At 42.8% G+C, this 26,942-nt stretch overlaps 1 protein-coding gene across 8 annotated transcripts in view; it reads right to left on the bottom strand.

Moving 5' to 3' along the window:
• The window catches only part of NTRK2 (neurotrophic receptor tyrosine kinase 2), a 319,997-nt gene extending 303,453 nt beyond the window's left edge, over positions 1–16,544 (bottom strand). For all 8 annotated transcript variants that reach the window (XR_012159057.1, XM_073345038.1, XM_073345037.1 and 5 more), the window contains exons 1-2: positions 16,333–16,544; positions 15,522–15,982 (exon numbers count right to left, since the gene is read on the bottom strand). Coding sequence is in view for 7 of the 8 variants with exons in the window: in XM_073345038.1 (XP_073201139.1) it covers positions 15,522–15,733 (212 nt within the window). In the remaining variant the exon portion in view is untranslated. The remainder of the gene's footprint in view (positions 1–15,521; positions 15,983–16,332) is intronic.
• Between the last annotated feature and the right edge of the window lie 10,398 nt (positions 16,545–26,942).

Raw genomic sequence — 26,942 nt, forward strand, 5'->3', positions numbered from 1 at the left:
CAACTTTTTGAAATGCCTTAATTATCCGTCTTGGCGAGCACACCTAGCAGCTCTCCATTGCTGTGTGCAACTGCCCAGCTGACCATGCTAGCTACACACTCCAGATGCGCTCTGGCTTGGAGCAGACAGGAGATATTGGCTCTCCTGGGCCCGTGGGGAAAAGATGCTGTGTAAGCATAGCTACAGACCAGCCATAGAAACATGGACCTCTCTGAGCAAATTGCACAGGGGATGCAGGAGAAGGGATACAACGGAGACCAGTCACAGTGCTCTGTGAAAGCAAAGGAACTACATCAGGCGTATCAAAAGTCCAGGGAGGCCAAGAGTTGATCTCGCGCTGAGCCATAGACATGCCACCGCCCATGCTCTTGGTCAGTACACACAACGTTGATGCAAGAAGCCAAGTATGCACATGCACAAGCGATATACTAATTGTGGTGGCTTTATGCTGATGTAAGTTGCATTAGCAAAAGTCTGTAGTGTAAACAAGCCATTAGATGGGAACAACTTTTAATCCTGGCAGAGTTGGGATGGATTCAAATTGGTGACCTTCAGATGAAAGGCTCTATAGCTCATTAACAATGCCCACAGGCATCTTGTCTCCCAAAAGTGTTAATTGTATATTTTTCAGTAATGAGGCTTACTTTTTGGAGAGTTTATTTAATAACATTCTGATCTTTCTGAGCTTGCACAGGCAGGATCTTCCACTCTGTTGGACGGACAGGCAAAATCTCCCACACAGTGCTGTCAGTCACACACAAACTAAATCTGTCACATCTTGTTCTTAAAGGGACCACTCCTATTAGCCAATTACAAAAAATAAAAATGCTACAATAACGAAAAACAAATATTAGCACAACATCTAAATTCATTTTTACATACAAATATTTTGCGATATAAAATCACTCCCAGAATGAGTCAGTGTCCTTATCCTAACTCTTAGTATTAAGAGGGTTTGCACACACATCCTTCAAATCCATACCACAACCCAATCTATTTCAGCTATAGGAGTAACCAGTAAGGTAAGACATTCTGTTACCTTATATGTGGACCACCCCACAGAAGGAGACACAACACACATTGTGAGTGGGTCACACAAGTATTTGTAAGACAGCACTGGGCATTGGGATTCTTGGCTTCTCTATTCCTGGCCCTGGGAGCAGATTGTGGCCCAGTAGTTACAGACAGCACCACCAAATGTAATATTATCTCTGTTTGAGCCATCTGCAGAGGACTGAACCTCTGGAGGTAAAAGCACGGGTTTCTGTTGCTTGAACTAAAGAACAGACTCTCTTATCACAGAAGTAGTAGCAGAGTTATTAACCTCTAAATGTGATTAGTTGCGAGAGGATGACACAGAAGCACACACAGTTAGTTTTCGTTACACAAGCACCTAATTTGACATACTCCTTCTGAAAGACTGTGTAAAAAACAGGAAGAGACTTGACTCTATTAGACCTTTGGGTTCCAGTCCCAAGTCAGCCGACGGGTAGTGACCTTGTACAAGCTCTCAGTCATTTTATCTTTGAAATTGGTGAATGATAGCTACCCCCAACCTATGAAATCTCATCTGATAGCAAGGGTTGTGACAGGCACAGAAATATGAAGAGCTGCTGCTAGAACTAATAGTAGATTGTTGTGGCAGTAGAAGCTACCATAGTTTAGGACTAAAGAATCTGTACCAATGGCACTATTCTGAGCATGCAGCCTAATGGCTCTGGCTGTGCACCCGTTTCCAGGATCTGGCTGTACGGTAGTATTAAGCAATATGATCTAAATTATGTTCTAAGATATATGTGGGAATCTGAGGGCAGGATGTGGCCCCAGATCTATTGCCTGCAGCTTGTTTTCATTTTAATAAATAAAATAGTTGCTTTTAAAATAGGTGAAAGAGCAGCTTTAAATTGAATGGTTATCAACAAATGGGTTGAAATCTAACTTCAATTTAAAAAAAACAAACAAACACCCTGACAGCAACTTTTGCTGAGGACTAAGAGGGATACAAAAAAGTGTGACAAAGATGGAAAAGGAGCTAAAATAACCTTTCTGAACATTTGTGAATAACCACTAGAGTTGAGCCCCAAGCCTGAAACCTATTCTGTGTGAATGGACTCCTGAGTCTACACAGAGTCCCATTGACTATGAATAGAATAAATTGTAGGATCTAGGCAGCCTTTTAGTCATAAAAGAGCAAACAGGAGTAAGGTAAGATGTATCACTCTCCCATGCAGCTACACCACAAAACTAGGCTCAGTAACCTGATTAAGAATATAACATTAATTTTATACAGTTACTGCTTCCTCAGGGTCACCCAGTGTGTTTTATCTTTCTTCTAGACTTTACAGGTAGTAAGCTATGTACTGCAAACTGTGTCCTGTGCAGTGCCAGGCATGCTGTCATAATTAATTCTAAATCAAATAAATAATAACAAATAGACTGGTTTCAAAATATTATACAGTCTGTCTTTAGATATGGTAATAAAACAAATAGAACACCGGAAAATATATAATTACACCCTTGGATTACCAAACTGCAGTTCAGAGACAGGGTCACTTGACCTAAAATAGTTTTGTACCATTGCCTTTCTACCTGCTCACTAGCATATGGAATAGGTTAAGCCAGGGTTGTCTGACCTTGTGAGGCAATGGGTACTTCATCGTCCTGAGTTTGGTGGACAAGGACAAAGTCAAAACAAGAATGAAGTCAGAGAGTTTATTTTTTTCTGTCTCCTTCAAATAAGTGAGGTTTAACATAAGAGTTAGAGGCTTACCGTAAGAAGCACATAACAAAGAGTACCTTAATAAGCAAGAGCAACACTAATCCAGTACTGTTTCTAAAAACTGAGGGATGGGATTGCATGTCTCCACTTCACCTGAAAATCAAGCTCTCTGCCACACTCTTCTCTCAGCACTTCTTCCCCCTCCAGTTTGGCACCCCACACTGACCAAAACTAACATTGCACTTCAGTTAATCGCCACAAGCCAAACATGAAATAATAATGCAACACCTCAACTATAATTTATCTAAACAGTATCAATTATACCACATTAAAACTGTCAACTTATAAACCATCACTAGAATCTGAGCACCTCCCAATCACTAATGAATTTAGTTTCACAGCACATCTGTGATGTCAGAAAGTTATTTCTCTCCTCAGTCTATAGATGGGGAACTGAAGTACAGAGAAATGAAGTCATTTGCCTAGGGTTACACCAGAAGTGTGTTGTAGAACCAGGAGCTGAACCCAAAATTCCTGCCCTACAGTCCATACCTTAAAACCCCAGGGCCATCCTTTCCCCATCAATTGGAATAGAAAAGTGTTGGTAATTCTCATGATGTGGCACACTGCTGGCAACCAGAACCCTGTATTTGAGGCATTTAAACATACTGCACACTTGGCGCAGCATTTGGGTCACATTTCTTGCTCTTCTGAAGCTTTTCTGCTTCTCAGGAGGCAGCGTATGACAAAAACATAGTTAAAAGAGTGCAGCAATAAAAATAGTTAAAATATTTTCATGCATCCTTTGAGGCACCAGGAGGAGCGGCTACCGTTATGTAAGTAAATGCAACATTTAAAAATGGATGCTGTAGACAGAAGTTAAAACCTGAGGACCTTTGTCATTTTCATTCATCCAAGATGGAGTTTTTAATATTCATCCAAGATGGCATTCTATAACTTAGCAATTAGTAAGAACAGGATTGACTTCCTCTGTGAACTAAAATGTAAAACCAACAGCAGAGAATAACTGACACTGCAGCATATTTAGGATAAAGCTACTTTTAAAAGGTACAACTAGACATATTTAGCCCTACAGCCACCCTTGTAGGTGGCAGGAGAGTACTTTTTTCCCTCCCCCAGAAGCGTATTAGTGCTAGCAGGAAGGATTCACCCTAGTGAAGGGCAGCACTGGTTCCTGGGAGAGGTGGTGCCCATTCTATAGCTATACCAGCCACCAGGCCCCCAGAAGAAGCAGGGCTTGATTGCAACAGGACAGCCACTCATGTAACTTCTGTCTCCAGAGAATTCTATGAGAACCCTCTGAACCTGGAACATGCCCCCTGATTTGAATGAAGTTCAGCTATGAGAAAACCTGAGTCCTATCAAGCCCAAAGGTTTTCCACTTCAGAGCTTGCAAATCCCAGCGCAAGCTCAAGCTGTCTCCAAATATTTGTAAACCCAACAATTGGATCTAACCTAGAGGACTTACACAGCTTTTTAAATACATACACCCTGTGTTGTATTAAAGAGATATTTACATTGGGCCTAATCCTTCAAACACACATGCTTAATTTTGCTACGAGTAGTCCCACTGAAGACAAAAAGGGTATTCACAGTAGTAAAATTAAGCGTGTGCATTTGCAGGATCAGGGTCAGTGTGTGCCCATTAATTTTCTCAAACTAATTTTTATACAAGGGATCACATACTTCAGAGCTTGTGTAGGCTGAACTCATTGTACACACAGGGTTCTTCTGCATCCCTCCATCCCCTCCCAAGCTCCCTGTGGGCCACCCTCCCATCCCCCTCTATTTCAGAGACTACCTGCAACCTCCCCCATCCCCTCTCTCACACCTGGGACTTGTGTGCCCCCCATTTCCCCCCTCACCCTGAGATAGGGGTTTTTTGTGCCCCCCAACCTCCACTTGCCAATCTCCCCCTGCCAGGGGTTTTATATGTGCCCACTAGTCTCTCCACCTCCAACACTTGAGTTCCCCATTCTCCCCTCATGCCAGCAGCTCTGTGTGCCCCCCATTCTCTCTCTCCCATCCCACCTTCCTCCCATGCCAGGGGCTCTGTGTTCCCCCTTATCCCCATATCAAGGTTCCCCAATATCCACCCCCACCAGGGTTTGTGTGCTTTCCATTCCCCCATCCTCCCATTCCAGGGTTTACTATTCTCCCCACCCCTTGGCAGGGGTGCTGTGTGCTCTCCTTACCCCCCCTCCCCCGCCACGCCACGATCCTCCATTTCCCCCTCCCCCCAAACCAGGGGCTCTCCATACACTCCCATTACTCCCTTCCCCCACACCAGGAGCTGTCTCCCCCACCCACTTCCCCTGATTCTAGGACCCCTGTGTGTCCTCCTTCCCCCCTATACCTGTACTGTCTCCAGTTCCCCAGTTTGTCACCCTCCTCCACACACCAGAGGCTGTGTGCCTGCCTCAATTCCCCAGTTCCCCCTATCCGTTCCCATTCTCCCCTTTCCATCCTCACCCCTGCAAGATAAATCATTCAGGGCCTCAAGATGTTAAACTCTATTGGGAGGACAGGCAGAGATAAGCAGGGATATTGTTATACTGGAAGGTGTGAATGGATGCCATCAACCAGCTGTTTGATCTATTGATCTATTTATGTTAATCAGGTGGCAGGGTCTTCCCCATTCTCCCTCTTCTGGTTTTCCAGTTTTCCTCAAAGTCAGTAGTGTTCTAGCCATTGATGCCTAGAACATCACCAGAAATCCTGGAATTGATCAGATTCAAAGTTCAAAAGTTATTGCACTACAGAGAGACTTATAAAAGCCACCAAGTTGATCTCAAGGCTTTTGCAAGCATGGCCAAAACAATTCAGTCAGAACCCTTTGACAGATTGTCCCATACCAACTATAGGAATCTTCCCTTTTCACTGCTACCTTTAGCACATTAGCTCCAGCAGCACTAGTAGGTGTCTGGCTGCCACCGCACATTCCCAGCTGCTGTGTAAGCATGCCGTTTCCCTTGAGATTCCTGCCTCTTTCTTGCTTCAGAGAGCGCTGAAAGTGCCTTCAATTTGCCACATCAAATTGTTCTGTCACATTGGGGGGGGGGAGGATAGCTCAGTGATTTGAGCATTGGCCTGCTAAACCCAGGGTTGTGAGTTCAATCCTTGAGGGGGCCATTTAGGGATCTGGGGCAAAAATTGGGGATTGGTCCTGCTTTGAGCAGGGGGTTGGACTAGCTGACCTCCTGAGGTCCCTTCCAACCCTGATAGTCTAGGATTCTGCTACCTTACAGGAACAGGTGAGCACAAAGCAGAATGTGCACAGGAACATGCCACCTCCTACAGAGTGCAATAAGCAATTGTTATTTGAAAGCACATAAGGACTACAGCATCCACACACTTCCTTAGGGAGAAAAGGCTCTTACCTAAAGATCTGACAGACTTCACACTGTGGGCAGGTCTACACTACCACTTAAGTCGATCTAACTTACATCACCCAGGGGTGTGAAAAAAGCCTCCCTTCTCCCCCAAGCAACACAAGTTTCACACTGTCCACACCGGCGCTATGTCAGCAGGAGATGTTTTCCTGCCAACATCACTTATGCTTCTCACCGAGGTGAAGTAATTATGCTGACGGGAGGTCTCTCAGTGGCACAGTGCATCTTCACCAAACATGCTACAGCAATGCAGCTGCATCAGTGCAGCTGTGTTGATGTAAAGCTGTAGTGTAGACGAGCCCTGTGTCAGGGTGTGTTTGGAACCTGAATTAGGCAGCTAAATATTTACCCAGACTTATCCCTTCCAGAAAATCAAAATAAATTGTCCTGATCCTCCAACCTTTTAATTCATAGTGACAGTGTCTTGTTGTCAAGGTTCCTTACCCACTCTGAACTCTAGGGTACAGATGTGGGGACCTGCATGAAAGACCCCCTAAGCTTATTCTTACCAGTTTAGGTTAAAAACTTCCCCAAGGTACAAACTTTGCCTTGTCCTTGAACCGTATGCTGCCACCACCAAGCGTTTTAAATAAAGAACAGGGAAAGAGACCACTTGGAGACATCTTCCCCCAAAATATCCCCCCAAGCCCTACACCCCCTTTCCTGGGGAAGGTTTGATAAGAATCCTCACCAATTTGCATAGGTGAACACAGACCCAAACCTTTGGATATTAAGAACAATGAAAAATCAATCAGGTTCTTAAAAGAAGAATTTTAATTAAAGAAAAGGTAAAAGAATCACCTCTGTAAAATCAGGATGATAAATACCTTACAGGGTAATCAGATTCAAAACAAGTTACAAAAGACACAAAAACAGGAATATATATCCATCCAGCACAGCTTATTTTACCAGCCATTAAACAAAAGAAAATCTAACGCATTTTCTAGCTAGATTACTTATAGATTACTTACTAACTTTACAGGCGTTGTAAGGCTGCATTCCTGATCTGTTCCCGGCAAAAGCATCACACAGACAGACCAAACCCTTTGTTCCCCCGCCTCTAGATTTGAAAGAATCTTGTCCCCTCATTGGCCATTTTGGGTCAGGTGCCAGCAGGGTTACCTTAGCTTCTTAACCCTTTACAGATTAAAGGGTTTTGCCTCTGGCCAGGAGGGATTTTATAGCACTGCATACAGAAAGGTGGTTACCCTTCCCTTTATATTTATGACACTTGTGTTTCATGTTGTTATCCAAGGCCCATATATGCCATAGCAAAACTGATTTAACTTCTTCTACAAGACCATTGCATTCTACCACACTTCAGAATCTGCAGCAGCTACAGATAAACAGGAAAATGCAGGACCCAATCCAATGCTCACTGAAGTCAATGGGAGTCCTCCCACTGGGTCAAGCCCTTATGGAAATAAATATGAAAATAAATAAAGCAATTGATGCAGTACCCCTTCTGATACTTAATTTTATATTAATTTAAATTCACTTTATGTTGTCACTGATTTTTAATTCTTCAGATAAAAAAAAAAGGGGGTCAGAGTTAAAAAAGAATTTTTAGAAGTTAGCCGAATTGTGGGCCTACAACCCTTGAAAATATCTCTTCCCTGCCAAACTCAGAAAAGCCAGGAAATTTAGAGATCAGGCTTCTTCCTTTCATCCTTAGTTCATTCTGCTCAGCCAATATGTTGCCGCACATATGCTCTATACCAGTGGTTCTCAACCTGGAGTCCGGGGACCCCTGGGGGTCCGCCAAGCAGGGCCGGCATTAGACTGGCTGGCACCCAGGACAGAAAGCCGAAGCTGCACTGCATGGGGCTTAGGCTCAGGGCCCCGAGCCTTGCCAACCAGGGCTAAAGCTGAAACTTGACCAACTGAGCTTCATGGGGCCCCCTGTGGCATGGGGCCCTGGGAGTTGTCCTGCTTGCTACCCCCTGACACTGGTCCTAGCTTTTATGTGCAGAAAAACAGTTATTGTGGCACAAGTAGACTGTGGAGTTTTTAATAGGATGGGAGCTGCGGGGGGTGGGGGGTTGTGGAGTTTTTAATAGGATGTTGGGAAGGGGAGGCCTCAGAAAGAAAAAGGTTGAGAATCCCTGCTCTATACGCCGGGTCAAATACTTGTCCCATTGAAGTCACTAGAAGTTTTGCTGCTAACTTCAGTGGAGAGAGAATCTCTAACCACGCATCTCCTTAAAGTTAAGGATATGCTTAAGTGCTTTGTTGGATCAGGGCCAGAGTTATTAACACCTTGCAAATCTGAGCCCCACAGACTATAGACTGTAATAACACAGATTTGCTTCACAAGAGTCTTGCATCCCTGGGTCTGGTTGCAGGGCGAGGATTCTACCCCCACTTATGTCTGGGCATAGCTTGTTTGTTCAGGCCTTGGACAAAGCAGAAATACATCACCCTTTGGAATGATCTACACTAGAAAAATGACCAACTGGTGACAATAGATGTCAGCAACAGATGCAGATGATCAGGTATTGAACATAATTTATGTGCTCGTGTAATCATGTTCAGCTGTTTCAACTGTACTTGTTGACATCCATGATTAGCAATGAGTCATTTTTCTAGATATACTAGGTGTCATAGATTGCAAATGTATATTTACAATATGGTGTAAATACATCTGTGTATTCTGATTCCATAGTACCATGATAAAAAATCAGGTGAAAAAGTATCTGTACATAAACAACAAGGAATCCGGTGGCACCTTAAAGACCAACAGATTAGCCTTTAAGGTGCCACCGGACTCCTTCTTGTTTCTGTGGATACAGACTAACACAGCTACCCCCGATATCTGCACATATGTATTTGAGTTTTTTCATTTGTTTTGTGCAGACTTAGTTCACATGAAAGGTGCATAGGGCTGAGACACTTTTTCCCAGGCAGGTTTCAGAGTAACAGCCATGTTAGTCTGTCTTCGTAAAAAGAAAAGGAGGACTTGTGGCACCTTAGAGACTAACCAATTTATTTGAGCATGAGCTTTCGTGAGCTACAGCTCACTTCATCGGATGCATACCGTGGAACCCGCTGAAGACATTATATACACACAGAGAACTTGATGATCACTTTAGATAAGCTAAAAGAAAAGGAGTACTTGTGGCACCTTAGAGACTAACCAATTTATTTGAGCATGAGCTTTCGTGAGCTACAGCTCACTTCATCAGATGCATGCCGTGGAAACTGCAGCAGGCTTTATTTATACACAGAGAATATGAAAAAATACCTCCTCCCATTTTTTCATATTCTCTGTGTATAAATAAAGCCTGCTGCAGTTTCCACAGCATGCATCCGATGAAGTGAGCTGTAGCTCACGAAAGCTCATGCTCAAATAAATTGGTTAGTCTCTAAGGTGCCACAAGTACTCCTTTTCTTTTTGCGAATACAGACTAACACGGCTGTTACTCTGAAACCTTTAGATAAGCTATTACCAGCAGGACAGTGGGGTGGGAGGAGGTATTGTTTCATGGTCTCTGTGTGTATATAATGTCTTCTGCAGGTTCCACGGTATGCATCCGATGAAGTGAGCTGTAGCTCACGAAAGCTCATGCTCAAATAAATTGGTTAGTCTCTAAGGTGCCACAAGTACTCCTTTTCTTTTTTCCCAGGCAGTAGAGTCATGTGATTTTTCAACCACTATATTTTTATTTTTCAAATCTGCTTAAGTAACGACTAATGGATACAATGAACACTGCACCTGCACATTTCACTTTTTAAAGGAACACTTTCAGAATAAAAAAAAAATCTTTGATATCAGTAAAGTATTAAAATAGAAAGAATCTTTAAAATTGATCTTTTTCTCTCCATGTATTCTTTACTTTTTTGCACTTATCTGTGGTAGAACAATAAAATTAGACTAGTTTCAGAGTAACAGCCGTGTTAGTCTGTATTCGCAAAAAGAAAAGGAGTACTTGTGGCACCTTAGCGACTAACCAATTTATTTGAGCATAAGCTTTCATGAGCTACAGCTCACTTCATCGGATGCATACTGTGGAAACTACAGAAGATGTTTTTATACACACAAATCATGAAAAAATGGGTGTTAATCACTACAAAAGGTTTTCTCTCCCCCCACCCCACTCTCCTGCTGGTAATAGCTTATGTAAAGTGATCACTCTCCTTACAATGTGTATGATAATCAAGGTGGGCCAATTAGACTAGTCATTTGTACTTCCAAGTTCTCATGTTCTCATATACTGCAATGATTGGTTTGCAAACACTGAAGGAGGAAACCTGATATCCAAAATAAGCAGCTTTCTCTGTTACTTAAGAGAATTAATTCACAGAGGAAAAATGATTATCATTAGGTTTTGTAAAATTATTTTTCACAAAACTCAAGTTTGGGGTCTAAACTCCCTGACAGCATCCCCTTAAACTACCAGATAATACAGATAAAAAAACACGTACTATCTGAAAAATATCAACCTTTGGATATTGAGGGCTGGCCCAATGGGCTGCTGTTCTACTGGACTGGAAAAAAGACAGTTTAAATTCCATCCTGGCCCTAATCTTCTCCTCCTCAGGAGCGAAGGAACTGGGAGTGTGGTGGAGATAACATAAACAGGACTCAGTCCTGCAGCTTCTTACTTACATGAGTAGTTTATGCCATCCCATTGACTTCATAAAACTATTGGGCAAGTAAGGATTTACAGGATCAGAGATAATGTTTTGTGGGCCCAATCCTGCACAGTGCTGAATGCTTTCTGGAGGGTGCTGAGCTCTGGAATGCAGCACTTCTCTGGAAGCATTCAGCACTTCTTAGGAACCTACTCTTAAGGGCCAGCATTGACTAAGTTTCCAAAGGAACTCCATACAGTTCTCACTGACTGGAAGGACAAGGATTAAAACAATGGGCTCATAAGGGTTACATGAGAGACAAAGAAGAACCTCCACAAGAAAAACTAAACTTGTAATAATTTGGTAATTCCTATATCCTAAAAGGCAAATGGATTTTTGAAGATGCTAATTTTCAGTTCATGGTGAGTATTAAAAACAAGATACTCCTACAAGCACATGTTTTACAATGGAATCATGGCTAAATCCTTAACTCCTGTGATGTCAGGGAGTGTCATTACAGTCCATACTCTCTCGAATAATATGCAGCCTGATACCTCCTGTTACTCCCTGTCTCCAAATGATCAGGAAGAACCTTCCATTCCAGCTAAACCATAGCATCCTATAAGGCCAAAGGTGGAAGGAGGGGAGTGGGGTTGAGCATCCTTCAAGACAATTTTACATTATATGTAATTTACAGCAAGAGACTAGAAATACAAAATGACAGAGATTAAAAATATGAACTGTATTTCATGTTAATGTAAGTAGGTTTTTTTCAGCACACACTCAGAAGATGTATTAAATTATTTACTATGTAAATTACATAGTGTGCTGCTTTATTAACAATCCTAGAGAGATTTATATAATTACATTAAAAATATACTTTGTGTTTTTAAATGTACATACACACAATACACTCTATATTCTATAGGGGTAGAGTTGAAAACTCACCTACTATTTTGTTGGCAAGTATTTCATTCTTAAATACACCAGTTAATTCTAAACCTAGTTCAGTTGAATAGTCATAAATCAGCATGTTAATGACATGACTTTAGAGCTGCTAAACTAGGCCAGCAACATGCTGTATTGCAAGAAGATATTGATAGCAAGAGCTACGAACAACCACATACATTGATACCCTAACTAAAGGAAGAATATTAGACCAGATCTTTAAAAATCTAAGAACTCTTAAGAGACTCATTTACCATCCTATTGATATTTTAGCTCAAGTGATTTTGCAGTGAAATATTTCTGTTCCATTGTGCCTGCAGCATATGGATTTTGCTCTCTCCTGCTTTTGCTCCTTAGCTCTTAGCGTGAGCATCAGCTCTGCAATGGCTGATTTTACGATTCTAATTCAGAGTCTCGCTTTGGAGTTTATTTTACCAGTAACACCAAAATTATGAAAGAATCCTGTCACAAGTAGGTTACTCTGTTATGGTACAATAATCTCAGCGTGGCTGCATGCTTTTCAGAATGTTTCCAGAACATACCAGTGCCCTAAGTAACAGGATAAAATCAAATCCAATTATAGGCAAAGATTTTTAAGAATACTTCTATTTTATTTATTAAAATATAAATGTGTTTGTGCTCAAATCACTGAGGAAGAAACAACATGGAAGATGATCATGCAGAAACACAGGGTGAAAGAAATTCACCCCTCCCCTCACAAAGCCTGGAGTTTGTGGGCCTGATCAAAAGTGTATGGAAGTCAATGGGGGTCTTTCCACTGACTTCCATGGGCTTTGGATCGGGCACTCTGTAAGGAATTAAGTAGGGACTGGGCAGATGGCATTTGCCTCTAAACTGTCACTTGCCTATGGGCTGGAATAGAAAGTCTAGTCCCCCTAAATCTATGCACTCTATGCTGGAATTTCAGGCTGCTGTATCTGGGTGTTTGTGGATCCTCTAGCCCCAGCCCCAGCCCCAGCTATCCCCCCACAAACCTCTCCTTCCTATTTGCAGCCAACCAAAAATCCACCATGCACAGTTGTTCCACCCACAGCTTGCCCCATTCTCCACCCTGTACAGTCCCACCACGGGGATAAAGTCATACACAGGGCCCTCAGCCAGCTCTCTGCATGTGGGGGAGTTTAACCGAATGTAATTTCACGTAAAACCTAATCCTTTAGTCATTGCACACTCAAAATTCCCACTGGCTAAATGTCCCTGTCATGAAGTCCTTGCTCAGTCAAAATTCCCTGTAAGTCAATGGGAGTTTTGCCTAAGAACTCTAGTATCTGTACCCAAATAAGAGCTGGGTGTGTGCAATAATGTAGAGTTGGTGTCAAAAGTTTTTCAGAAAAAGGGGAATGACCAGAAACTAAGGGCCTAATTCTACTCTCACACTTATGTAATTCAATGGAGTTATGCCAGTATAAACCTACCATATATGAGTGGAGAACCAGGCCTGAAGTTTACTGAATACAGTGGAGTAGTATAGCCCATTATCTTATCCTGTTACCTAAAGCACAGCAGGCTGTGGAGCATTTCAAAACATTTTCTCTTTTTTGACTATATGAATGTATCATATTAAGATGCATTCCTAGCATGTTTAATGCTTGCTGAGTTTCCACACGGAAATGATAGGAAAGCTAGGGTAGTCTGGTTTTTCATTTATGTTTGCATCTTAAGGCCTGTCCATGTTTTGATATTCAAAAACAGTCTAAATGTTTTCTATCTTAAATATGTGCACTAGTTTGCTGGGAAATCAGTGATTTGAAGTTATTTTTATATACCCAATCACAACAAAATGTAACATCAGAAGGTGATATAGTGGAAATGGAAAAGAGATGGAAAGACGAATGATGATGCTGATGAAAAAATACAGAAAGGAAAAAATCAACTAACAGAAATCAAAATGTAAAAAGCAAAATATATGTTTTAAGTTGGTCAAGCTTGCCAAATATATTTACACAGGGTTCTTTTCTCTGTCTGTTCAAATGGAGGATTTCAAATTCTGAGGAAAAACTGCTAAGTTATTGCTACATTGAAGATATTTGATAATAAGGAAGATGGTAGAGTGGTGGTGCATGGTATGGAAGGATTTTTTCCCTAGAATAACCTATAGAATATTAAACAAACATCTGAAATGATGATTCCTGCTATAGCCTAGAAATCACACTTAATTCTGTTACGTGCATTCAAAAATAAATAGATCTACAAAATGTAGGCCCTGCATTACTCCAGCCCTTCCCTCTGCCATTCACACACACTGGCAAATGCAGCAAGAGGTTTCCATGTAGTTTTTGGCAAAAAGGTCATGGTACCTTGTACACTAAAAATACTGGAGGGAACAACACATCAGTGCCTGGGGAGGAGAGGAACATGATAGCCTTAGAAGTATTTTCCATCTCTAACTTCTACAATTCTATTATCCAAAATTTGGATTCTTGAGTCTTAATCCTGCAGTCCTTTTTCAGATAAAACATCTATTCACTTCACTGAGAAGGTGGCCTGCCTGAATAGAGAATGTAGGATCAGGCCCCAAGCAGGAACACAATCCGCTACACAAGTCTCAACTGCAGTCTGGCTCACAATGGCTGAAATTGAAAAACCTCTTGCACCCACTTGTCAAAGCCCCATAAATAATATCAAGGTACAATACTTGCTTACAACTAGGGGAAAATGAGTGTGGTTCTGCATTCACACGCAGACTCAGCATTGCATCCTTTTTAGCTATCTTACAGAAAAGGAGCATGTGCAAAAGGAGCTTACACACATATTACCCAGTGCAGAGCCAGTCCTCATTCAACTCTACCAGAATGGGTTACTTCCATTTAAAAAAGCAAAGAAAACAAAATGGTCAAATTTTTGATTGAGGAAAGAGTGGCCCATCAAAATTTTCTGTTTGCATGAATAATAAGAAGAACATATAAAATTGGGACATGAGAGAGTAAAGAGGCCCCTACTAATTAATTGTCTAGAAGAGAGGTGGAATATGTGTAGTGTAGTAATTCTTTACTGATCTGTAACGATCTGTAAAAGAGAAGGATAAAGTGATAGCTAAATGTACATCACTGCCTCTCCCAAGAAAAATCTGACAGAGAAGAATTTTCTGATAATACATTGGTCTTGTACTAAAATCAGCACTATCTGTGTGCTATACTGCTTTATTATTTAACTTATTCCCAGGAAGCTGTACCAAGGGCAATTAAGATTTATAATCTAAATGGTTTCGAAATTATATCTCTGGGAAGTCAAATCTAAATTAAATCATACCAGGCTTTTAGGCTTCCCACGATCACATTTTCCTATTGAGCAAGTGCCTTTCAATGCAGAGAACTTCTCCTCTTACAGATCGTTCAGAATCTTTCCTTAAGCAAAACCTCCTTCCTATTGTTGGTGTCCTCATAACGAAATTACTAAAAATATTGGTTAGAGTTGAGACTTGCAAAACAGATGCTGCAAGGAAAATGTGAGCATCATTTCTGCAAGCCTTAGAGGCAAGCAATACAAAATGTAAGTGGTTCTCTCATATCTACATACTATGGAGATTCTCAGTCTCTTTACCCATACACTCTCTCTGGCTCCCTCCCTCTAGATAGCCAAATTGACATATACACAGACAAAAAATAAAATTATTAATTATATAAATTATCTGATACACACATGTATTATCTGTGTGTATGCACAGAAAGAGAGAATATACACACACAAGCATAATACAGTATTATAACGAAAATTAAACAAAATTAGAGCTAGAGAGACAGATAGAGGGCTTCTTCGCCCAGATCCGCGGTGCCCAGCAGGTTCCCCTCCGCTAGCTCGGGGCTCTCCCGTGGGAGCAGCCAGTGCCCAGCCCCTGCGCCACTCACATGTCGGTGATGTTCTCCCGCTCGGCGCTCCTCTCCAGGACCGGGAAGGACACGATGCCCGGCGCGGGCTCGCTGCACCAGATCCGCGAGGCGCTGCATGTGCAAGGCGCCGGGCAGGCGAGCAAAGCCCTCCAGGAGCCCAGCACCACGCAGCAGAAGCCCCAGAGCCGGGCCAGACCGGGCCCCTGCCACCTCCTCCGCCAGGACACCATGCTGCCCCGATCAATCCAGCGCTGCCCGCTGCCCCGACGGCCTCCTCCAGCGACCGTCCCGGCGTGTGCGGAGCCTCCTGGGCGCTTCAGAGCGGCTGGGACTCGGGCATCCTGCTGCGGGAGGGCTCGGTGCCGGCCCCGGCTGGGCTCACATGGGAGCGCTGGGCCGGGCAGGAGCGACGCCTCCGCTCCCCGCTGCCTGCCCGGGCTCCCCGGGGCCGCTCGGGGCGAGCGCTGGAGGCGGCGGAGCTGGAGGGGAAAGAGAGACCGGTGAGAACGGAGCCGAGACTGGCCCAGCCCGGCCGCCGCCCGCCCGCCCGCCCCGGGAGCCCCGCGAGCGCCAGCCCCAGCCCCGGGAGCTCAGCGCGGGCCCCTGACGGGCACCCGGGGCAGGGACCGTTCCCTCCCGGGCAGCTGCCCCTGCAGTGGGGACGCGGCTCCGGCGCCGAGCGCAGCCCGGGCAGCGGCAGCTCCTCGGCTCCCGATGATGCTGCAAAACGCCGGGCGGAGCGGGGAGGGCGCGGGAGCCGGCGAGGTGGGGCAGTGGGTCACCCGGGCGGGCTGGAGGCTGCAGGGGGGCGAGTGGCTCATGCTCCTACCTGCGGGGGCGCTGCCTGCTCCGGCCGCTGCTGCCTGGGGGAGAGGAATCGGCGCGCTGCTGCTGCCGGGGGGCTCGGAGCTCCTGGCTCTGCCCTTTACGCACAGTCTCCTTCCTCCAGTGGATAATAAAGCAGCCCAGCTCCCGCTCGAGCCCAAGCTCAGGAGCTGCTGGCAAAGTGACGTGGGGCTGACGCAGAGAGGGGCAGAAACTCCATAAAATGAGCCTGAAATCCAAAAAAAAAAAAAAAGAAGAAGAAGAAGAAGAAGAAGACAAAAGCAACCAGGGGCGAGGGAGGGATGGAGGGGAGGGGAGAGAGAGGAGGGTGCCTAGAACAAGATGCCAATAGGCAGGCTGGAGTCTATGCACACACAAACAATCACACACACACACACACACACCAGAGAGAGGTCAACCATCAGCACGGTCCCTCTTCTGAACCCTCCGGTCTTTGCTGTGTATGAAATCAAAGCCTGATTCTCGGAACACCAGCAACGCATCCTTCCCATCCCCAGAAAGACACACACAGACGTGATGTGCATGGAAAAGGGAGCCTTTTTCGCCACAGCGTAGGTCTGGCTCCCCGTTGCATTGGTTTGTCTGGATAGTTTCTAAGATCAGCATTAGGGCTTTGTACATAGATCGCTCAGCACGGCTTTCTGTGTCCGACTCACTGGGCATAATAACTAGTTAAGAAACCCTTTTGGACAGCTCAGCGTATTGGTTTCTCCCCTTGCTTTTTGTTCGTCCCGCATAGTGTCATGCACATTCCGTGCGCTTGCAACATTGCGTTATAGTCACTGGAGAAATATACCGCTTTTCCACCAGCTCTTCCAGCCTAGGTGGTAACTATTAGGCTAATGTAGCATACGCGTTATAGATTTGCACATCTCCACTATCTAGGGGCATATATGCAGATAATACACAAACCTATGCAAAGAGAAAGATTGTTTTTAAAAAGAATGTGAACTTTTATGATCGTATAATAAAATGTAATCGTTTTAAGAGCTCAGGTATGTGATGAATGAGCGACATTAAAATGCCTTGTCTGGGAATTTGCCTTTTCATTAGTGGCTCTGTCGGATTTTTTTTTCCGCAGTAATTTGAAAGAAATGGGGAAATCCACCGCAGTGCCTCAGACTTCAGCGAGCTCTGGCGCCACCGCGTGTTCACAACCTGAACACCACAAGCAAAAGAAAACGCGCCCGGAGTCTGCGTGCGGTTTACTACTAATCTTTCCGTGCACGTCCTTTTCTGCTTCCTCTGGGCTCTGCACTACACCGTGCTTCTGATGGTCTTAAAGGGAATTCAGAATTGTGTTACCTGCTTTATTATCGTTTCCCTTTAATGCCGAAATGGAAATAGGGATTAGACGTTCTAATTTATGTGAACAAATAGGCGATGTGTGCACACAAATTAGGTCTCTGTGCAGGCAGACAGGCACTTAACACCTGTGCACACAAATATCTGATTTGCATACGTACCTCAGTGATTTGCACATATAAATTAAGTGCAGGGGCACATACCTAACTTTGAAAATCTGGTTCAATGTGACTAATCCTGTTGTTACCTCCTCTTCAACACTGGTCTCCTTCAGCCAAGCTCCATTGAAATACGTTGACAAAGGCCCGTGAATTCATTGCATCACCTTTAATTGAATTTCTCCTAACTTGGTGTCCAAGCAGTTTGGTACACGGATTTTATGCCATTTTGGAAAAAAAAAAACTGTCGAAAGCCCTATATTGTCTTAATTTTATATTAACCAAGGATTTTTATATAACCATCTTAGGACTTCACTATAGAATTAAAAAGGTAGCAGATAAGTTGCAGTGGCATTGTTCCTTTTTTGTTTGTTTGTTTGTATGTATGTATCAAGTGGGGATCATAATGTTTAGAAAGCACTTGGCACAGCACTTTTATTAATTGCATGAGCACTCAACTCTGTGTAAATCTGCCCAGGGCTTCAGAAAACATCTAATTCTCACTGGGCATGCTCAAAGATTTGGCACTTCCATACAAAAATCCTGTCATCTTATTAGCATAGTCACAGCCATGCTATTAACACTAACTAGTAATATTATACCTCTCTTTAATGGGATGACTGAAGATAAATAGGCATAATTGGAAATATTGCCAACAATGTTATCTGGTTAAATTAAATTTCTTTTGAATGTGTGTAAAGGTTATAAAATTGTTATCCAGATATAAATCTGCCATCAAGAGTACATCCCCATTCTTGCCATGTACTGAAGTATGACATGGCAAACATGGTAACTATCCTTAAAAGGGGGAACAAAGAAGACCCAGGGACCAGTCAGCCTAACTTCAATACCTGAAAAGGTACTGGAACTAATTATTAAGAAGTCAATTTGTAAACACAAAGAGCATAATAGGGTAATAAGGATTAGCCAACATGGATTTGTCAAGAACAATATCATGCCAAACCAACCGAATTTCATTCTTTGAGAGAGTTACAGGCCTAGGAGATGCGGGGAAGCTGTAGATGTGATATATCTTGATTTTAGTAAGGCTTTTGACAAGGTGCCATGTGACATTCTCATAAGCAAACTAGGGAAATGTGTTCTAGATTAAATTAGTATATGGTGGATACATAACTGGTTGAGAGACCATACTTAAAAAGTAGTTATGAATGGACAAGATTAGAATTCAAAATGACTTTGAGATTGGAGAATTGGTCCAAAATAAGCAAGGTGTAATTCAATAAGACAAGTACTTCACTTAGGAAGGAAAAATCAAATGCAGAACTTCAAAATGGGGAATAACTGGTGAGGTGGTCATACTGCGGGAAAGGATCTGGGGGTTATAGTGGATCACAAATTGCATGAGTCAACAATGTGAGGCAGTTGAAAAAAAGGCTAATATTCTGAGGTGTATTAACAGGAATGTTCTATATAAAACAAGGGAGGTAATTGTCCCATTCTACTCAGCACTGATGAGGCCACAGCTGGAATACTGTGTCCAATACTAGATGCCACATTTTTAGGAAAGATGTGAACAAACTGGAGAGAGTCAAGAGGAGAGCAACGGAAATGATAAAAGTGTTAGAAAACCTGACCTGTGAGTAAAAGTTAAAACAACTGGGCATGTTTAGTCTTGATAAAAAAGAAGAGGGGTGGGAGGTGGAGATTCTGATAACAATCTTCAAAAATGTTAAGGGCTGTTAGAAAGAGGAGTCTGATTGATTATTCTCCATGACCACTGAAGGTAGGACAAGCAGAAAATGAATTAATCTGCAGCAAGGCAAATTTAGGTTAGATATTAGGAAAAATTTTCTATCAGAGTAGTTAAGCAATGGAATAGACAATCCTCTGTCAGGGATGGTCTAGATTTACTTGGTCCTGCCTCAGCGTAGGGGGCTGGACTTGATTATATTTCTATGATTCCTATGCTTGGTGACAATTATCTAGGTGCCACAGGGCCAAATTAATTTTTAGCTGTCCCTGATTTCTTGTTTTCTGCAGATAAGAATTTTTTGGGGCCTAATTCTTCTCTCACACTAGTTTTATGCCAGTCTAATACTATCAGTTTACATCAGTGTAAATGATAGTGTAAATAAGGCTTGGTGGTCCCAAATAATGAGTACTTTCATGAGTACTTTTAAAAAAAAATCTCAATGTATATCTGGAGGAGAAATTATTTATGATTTGTATTACAACAGTGCCCAAGAGTGCTAGTCATGGACCAGGACCCCATTATGCTATGTGTTGTACACATACAGAACAAAAAGATGGTCCCTGACTCTAGAAATTTGCAATCTAAGTATAAAACAAGAGACAACAGATGGATATAGACAGACAGGAGAGTACAAGGAAACAATAACACAGTACTGATGAGCATGATAGGCAGTGGTATCTGCATACCAACATGAATGGAACAATTATTAAAGTATTGTAGAAGTACCCAAAATAAGGATATGTGTAGATCTAACAGATACCTTTGGTAGTATGATTATGAAAAAACCCACTTAGCTGACTATTAAGAAGAAAGGATTGTTCTGCAACCTCTCTGATCCATTCAGCACAGTTGTGGTTCACACACATGATCTCAAGGCAGGAAAAAGCACCGAAACCGCAGCACTCCCCTATACCAGTTGCCTGCCTCCTATATTCCAGTTGCTGTTTTATCGTCATGGTATTGCTAATATCACTTTTGGTGGGGGGAAAAGACTTGAGTGGATGAGACTAAATGGTATTGATGATGTTAATTCTAGGTCTATAAAAGACTGCTGTTTTATATTGGTGCTCTAGTTTTTGCCTTATAAACAGGTGCTCATTTATGAGGCAACACAGTCTTCTATTGCTTTTAAAGCGAGGGGGGGGAAATAGCAGCTTAAATGTCTCCTAAGAGAATGTCTCTTAAGAGACATGCTAAAGAAGGCAGGATCAAGGAAGCAATTTCTGCTTGGTGAGAAAGGAATGAAAAGAGGCAGAACTCCATCCACATCAATAACATCCCTCCAGACCCAACAGTTTCCTAGTAATGTCATGGAGGCAAATTTGACTCTCCTGAGCATCAAGGTGGAAAATCTACACTTCAGATAAGTGAAAACGTGACTTTTTGGACCACTACTTAACAGCTACATATAAGGGCACCAGAGCACATCCATCTTGTTACATTGCAGGCAAAATCTGAACACAGTGAAAGTCCTAAATGTTCTCTTGAAATTACAGGCCTCAGAGATTTAGATTGATCACTAAGGCATTAACTTGTGCCCCCACAAATAAATGATCTTTTCATTATAACACAGAAATTGTAGAAAATATCAGAAGAAATCAAATATACAATGGTGGGAGCTTCCTGACAGTACTGAAAAAGAATCTTTTTCTTAAAAGAACAATAGTCAAAATGTTCATACCTGACATATCTGAGCAACTGCACCTGCCATTAGAGTTAATGAGAGTTGTAGGTCCAGAGCACCTCTAAATATCAGGCCACTTTTATTTAGGTTCCTAAACATGGAATCATCCAGCAGGAAGCTGGGAAAGGTAGGTAGGAGGGGGAGTCCTGGCTCTGTCTTTGGCTTTGCACATGAGAGGAGTACAGTGCACTATCCAAAGGGGTGGGTGCAGAACGTTCACTGTCCTTGGGCACTGGGAAGATAGTCGTCAGCAAAATTCTTCCCCCAATTCCCAACACAGGCTAGAGGCTTAATTACTGGGTTTTGTTATTCCAAATGTTCCACTTATTCACTGGTTTGTCTAGCTATTTCATCATTGCTGATTTTTCAAATTTTCTGAATAATAGAAGCATTTTCTTCATCTGTTTCAAATCACATTCTTCATGCTTATTTCCCAAGGAGTAAAGCTGAAGCCTGCCATCTTGTGCTCAAGAAAGTTAACACTCTTTAAAAAAATAGTATTTTTTTATTTGGAAGGGAGGAAAGATAGATTATCTGCTGCCCCCTTCCTGTCATCCCAAAATAACTGCATCTATTATGTCCCGACTAAAGAAAGAATGAAATGAGAGCCTAAGGAAATCACAATCAAAATTTATTGGATATTGCACTTTCTTCTTGAACCTTTCTCCTTAATACATTTAAATGCTCCGGTACCCATGGCATATTTTACATTCGCATCAGGCTTCAATGTGATGAAATTTCAGAGGAGGTCTCAATGATGTAATGAAAGAGTGGCACATAATCTAGTCACTCGGCCCATAATCTGAGTCTGTCTGGTGGGGAGATGTATTAATCATAGGTTCCTGGTAATCTTCTACTATATTTGTTTGCAATGTGCTATAAGAGCTGTTGCTTCTCCTCAGTAGACATGCTTTTTTCTACTCTACACCAAAACCTAAACCTTTTGCAAGAGCTAAAGGGAAGAGAGGGGAGCACAGCTCCCTCTTCTCTTCTAAAAATTTATAGAGAACACCTCTCTTCTCCCTGGCTCGCACTCACCAGTGTTTTGAACAGTCTGCAGCCAACTAAACAAAGGGTGAGTTTGAGTTTGGGTACATATAAAATAGGTAGGTTTCAGAGTAGCAGCCGTGTTAGTCTGTATTTGCAAAAAGAAAACGAGTACTAGTGGCACCTTAGAGACTAACCAATTTATTTGAGCATAAGCTTTCGTGAGCTACAGCTGCTCCCAAAAGCTTATGCTCAAATAAATTGGTTAGTCTCTAAGGTGCCACTAGTACTCCTTTTCTTTTTATAAAATAGCAGTTCGTTTGTAGTTGCACTCTGGACAACTTTAGATTTGCAGATCTGTGAATTCTGTGTCTACTAGTAAAGCATCAAGGAAAAGGAATTCCATACAATTTGGTCAATTTGCTTTAATATTCAGTTCTAATATTATTGTTAAGTGGTACATATTTACATTACATTTAATATTATTATCAATTGCATAGGTCTTGCCTACGTCATGGAAATCAATTTCCCCTTAGAGGATCCAATACTGAGCTAAGCTTTGTTCCCTCTTATCTTTATGCATGTGTGTGTGCACACATACACAAACGTTTCACTATAAAAGATAGGTGAGTCTTTATGTTTGAATTTGGAAATGTGGAAAATGCAAAAAGAATGATTTAAAAGTTTGCAAATCTAGATGATTTTTTTCCTCACCGCTCTGGAATAGACTTCCAAGGTATGTTGAGGAATCGCTATCATTGGACATTTTCAAGAACAGGTTGAACAAACACCTATCAGAGATGGTCTAGGTTTACTTGGTCCTGCCTCAAACCCGGGGGCTGGACTTGATGACTCAAGATATCTTCCATCCCTACATTTCTCTGACTGTATAAAAAGTCCTATAAAGGCTGAGCAGATGATGTTCAGAAACCTTCTTTAAAACAAAACTGGTGTCCAAAAATGGATCTTCAGTGTCTCTACTTAAAAGGATCAGAAATCAACTGAAATGTGGTTTAGCAACATTGCAGAACAACTAGCTCTTACCCATGTACACTGCGATTGCATATTGTGATGACGGGGGGGGGGGGGTTTGCTATGTGTTTTTTTTTTTATAGGAACTGAGATGAAGTCATTTTAAATAAACCCCTGAAAAACCAGGAACTAATCATGACTTTATGATCCCTTACCCTCCTGGGCAATATTTGATCCAATAACCTAGAGATGGAAGATTCTATAGCTTATTGCCCAATTTACAGTTCCTGTACATGTGAGAAACATGAAGATGCTTGTCATGGCCAGACAAGTACCTCATTCAAGCTGAGGGCAGGACTCTCCTTTGCTCATAGAGCATTCTTATTTCCTTGGAAATTAATGGACCCACTTGGCTGTCCAATTTCATAAAGGAAGAATATTGCTCTTATGGTAGCCTACTCTATTGATGGCTTGGTACACATGGTGACTCTTGTCCATAATCACTGATGCCTTAGCTCCTGAACATGCCCTCTCTTCTCATTCTTATCACAGGTCACCATAGTACACAGATGATCAGTGAAGGATAAAGAAAGAAATGGAAATCTAGAGTGTCACAAATCATTCTCTCAAATGGATCAATTTAGTATGGAGAGGTTCTGAAATCCTAACTGTGACTGTAGTGGAGTTGAAGAAAGCTTTCTTCAACTACAGTGTCCAAGCACTATTTTGGGAATGGTTGATCTGATTTGCTTCCGTTGGAAAAAAAAGTACTTTGGTGGCAATTTCTGTTTATTTCATGGATAAGTTTAATAATAGTTGGACTGGAGATGGATCTATATCAACAGAGTAATGCTGGGAAGAAGCATCTAAGTTTTATCTGCTTCTGCTTACTGATGTTCTGTAGGTAACTGGGGAGCCTATAACCAACTAAATGAATCCATGCAGCTCATGATTTATAAAAGCAAGGATGGGGATGCTGAAGCTATTGTTAGCAGAGATTGTTGGTATCCTACAGAATAGAAAGTACCAGTTTCTTTAAAAGAAATGGTTGTCTGCCCTTGCCCAAGAAAGCATCACTTGAGGCTGACAAACTTGTCAATTACTTCCTTTTATCGAACCTTTCTTTCTTGGGGAACTATATTGAGAAGTTTGTGGCTAAGCAGCTCTGGTATCATCTGGAAGCTTCTGACATCCATGATACCTTTCAGTTTGATTTCATGACTGGGTATAGTATGGTAAGTGTGCTGATCTCCTTGGTCAATAATTTCCCCTCGACAATGGACAAAGATCATGTATCCAGGCTGATTATTGTCTATGTCTCAGCAGCCTTCGATACCATTGACCCCAAGATGTTGTGAATTCATCACCAGGTGTGCAGATCCATGTTTCATTGACTCTATTCTTTTCCATCTAAAAGATTGGGTGGCTGGCCCCAAGTAGGTCCAGCTCCCTCTGTGCCAGAGCAGATGTTCCCATTTGGACAATTAAGAGGGTGTACAGGACAATGAGATCAGGAGGAGGATGTCAGGGACAGGACATAGATGTCCATGTCCAGTGGTTAGCATAGGGTGGGGGGCCAGCAGAGTACAGAACCAGGAGATCAGAAGCCACAAATTAGATACCAGGAACCAGGCCAAGTCAGGAAACCACAAGGTCAGGGGCAAGATACAGGAGCAGACAGCACTAGGTGAGCAGTCTGAAGCTGGACTTGTATGGACATCTTCCTGTTCCTCCTTCTGACTTAAGTAGAGGCGAGTGGCTAGTCAGGAGCTCTAATGTTCCTCCAGCCAAGGCTCAGGTGTGGAGCCTTCTAGCGGAGCTGAGCTTCAAGGAGCGCCGATTCTAGTTGATGCCAGTAAGGCAATGGATGGAGGGATGGAGCATGATGACCCTCCCCAGGAGCCTTGCAGACCCAGGTTGAGATCCATGGTCATAACATCATCCCCTCTCCTAGGGGTATTTGGCAATATTCCTCAGTGCCCCTGAATAATGGCTTATAGGGGGACTGTCTAACTGATCACCAAACCTTAAGACAAAGCGGAGCCATCTGTAGTTTCTATTAAGTTCAGAGTAGCCTTGCATCACAAAGGCATTCGCAGGCCTGGGCTGCCACTGCATCTATGAAATTGTCAGCTTCTCCTCAATTGATGAGGGCCCATTGGATGGTACTCCATTGGGGCCCTCCAATGATGCACAGCCAGATAGGCACCTGCAAGAGGGAAGCCCCCTGACAGGGCATGGTGCATGTCCCAGTTTGAACATAGGTGTGGGGGGAATTCTTTTCTCACAGAACCCAGAACAGTCCCCCTTACCAAACCTATGGTGACTCATTTGCCGGGTTCCTTGGGGTTCACACAGGACAAGCAGAAATGGTGTGGTCAGGTTCTCCACATAGGTAGTGCCAATGCATCATTGCTTTTCTTTGGAGGTGAGCTGTCAATGAGCCAGATCCACCTGCATCAGTTCAGTAGGTGTCAAGAGCACCAACGTAATGGTACACAAACAGGGAGGCTGTAGGGACCCTCTCTTTTCCTCCCTACATTCCCATAACTGATCTTCTATGCAGATGGCAAGATCAATGAAGGTAGTCAGACCCCTGGGCATCTCCACACAGGCCAGCTCATCTTCAGTCTCCTCCTGCAGACCTCTTTGGAATTGGTACCACTGCACTGCATCATTTCACTGTGTGCTCAGTGAGACAGCAGAAGTGTGCCCACGTAGAAAGCAATGGTACCCTTCCCCTGTCAGAGTTTCCGTAGAGTAGCCTCACCCAAATGGATACAGTGACAGTTATTGACGATCATTGATACAGATTGGAGGAAGGAGTTCCAATTTGACAGCACTGGACTCTTACTCTCCAGCAGGGAGAAGCCCAGTCCAACACCTCCCCTATCAGCAGACTCACCAAGCCCACCTTGGTCAGGTCAAAGAAGCTCCCAGTTGGTTTGCTCCTCCTACTTAAGACAGAAAGAGGGACAGAAAGTTGTCTGTCCAACTGTTCTCCACCCAGTCTGTTTTGAACTGCTCACTCAGTGCTACCTGCTCTTGTCTTCTGGTTTCCTGATTCTGTCTGGTTCCTAGTATTTACCCTCAGTTCCTGACCTCAGCTCCTCATTCCATTTCTGAACTCTGTCTGGGGTAGGATCTGGGTAAGTTAGGAGAAACTAATTTAGTGAGAGCAGCCTGGGTATGTTAAGAAAAGTCTGAGGGTCAATTCTGGGGAAAGCTGCAGGGAACAGGAAGGTCTGAGACTTTGCTGCACACTGCTGTTCACACTCCCTTAGTCCAATCTGCAGGCCAATGTAGACATGCCCTCAGAAAATGTGCTTTCCTTGCTATTCCAGTGCCCAGCTAAGATAAGGACCTGGATGGGAGTCAATTGACTGAAGTTCAATGGGGACAATACAGAGTTGATGCTGGTGGATGGCTTGGAAGCATTTTCAGGATATGGTAGAGTTGATATTTGATCCTTCTATGTATGGAGCATCTCAATAAAGTTCACAATCTGTGCAGTCTTTAGGTACCTCAATGGCTCCTAAACTCCACTCTTAATTTCCCATACTGCAGTATGAAGCTGCCTGCCTATTTAGTGGCATTTGCTTTACTGAGTATATTACACGTGTGCTCCATAGGCTGAAGGGGCTGTTGATTTGTTTCAGGATGTATTTCAAGGTATTAACTTTGATCTATAAACTATTTAATGTTAATGGTTCTGAATCTGAAGTCCATGCAGGGTTCTTATAGTACTAAGTGCAGCTTACCTTATATGGTGA

The sequence above is a fragment of the Lepidochelys kempii genome, chromosome 5 (genome assembly GCF_965140265.1).
Source record: "Lepidochelys kempii isolate rLepKem1 chromosome 5, rLepKem1.hap2, whole genome shotgun sequence".
NCBI lineage: Eukaryota > Metazoa > Chordata > Testudines > Cheloniidae > Lepidochelys > Lepidochelys kempii.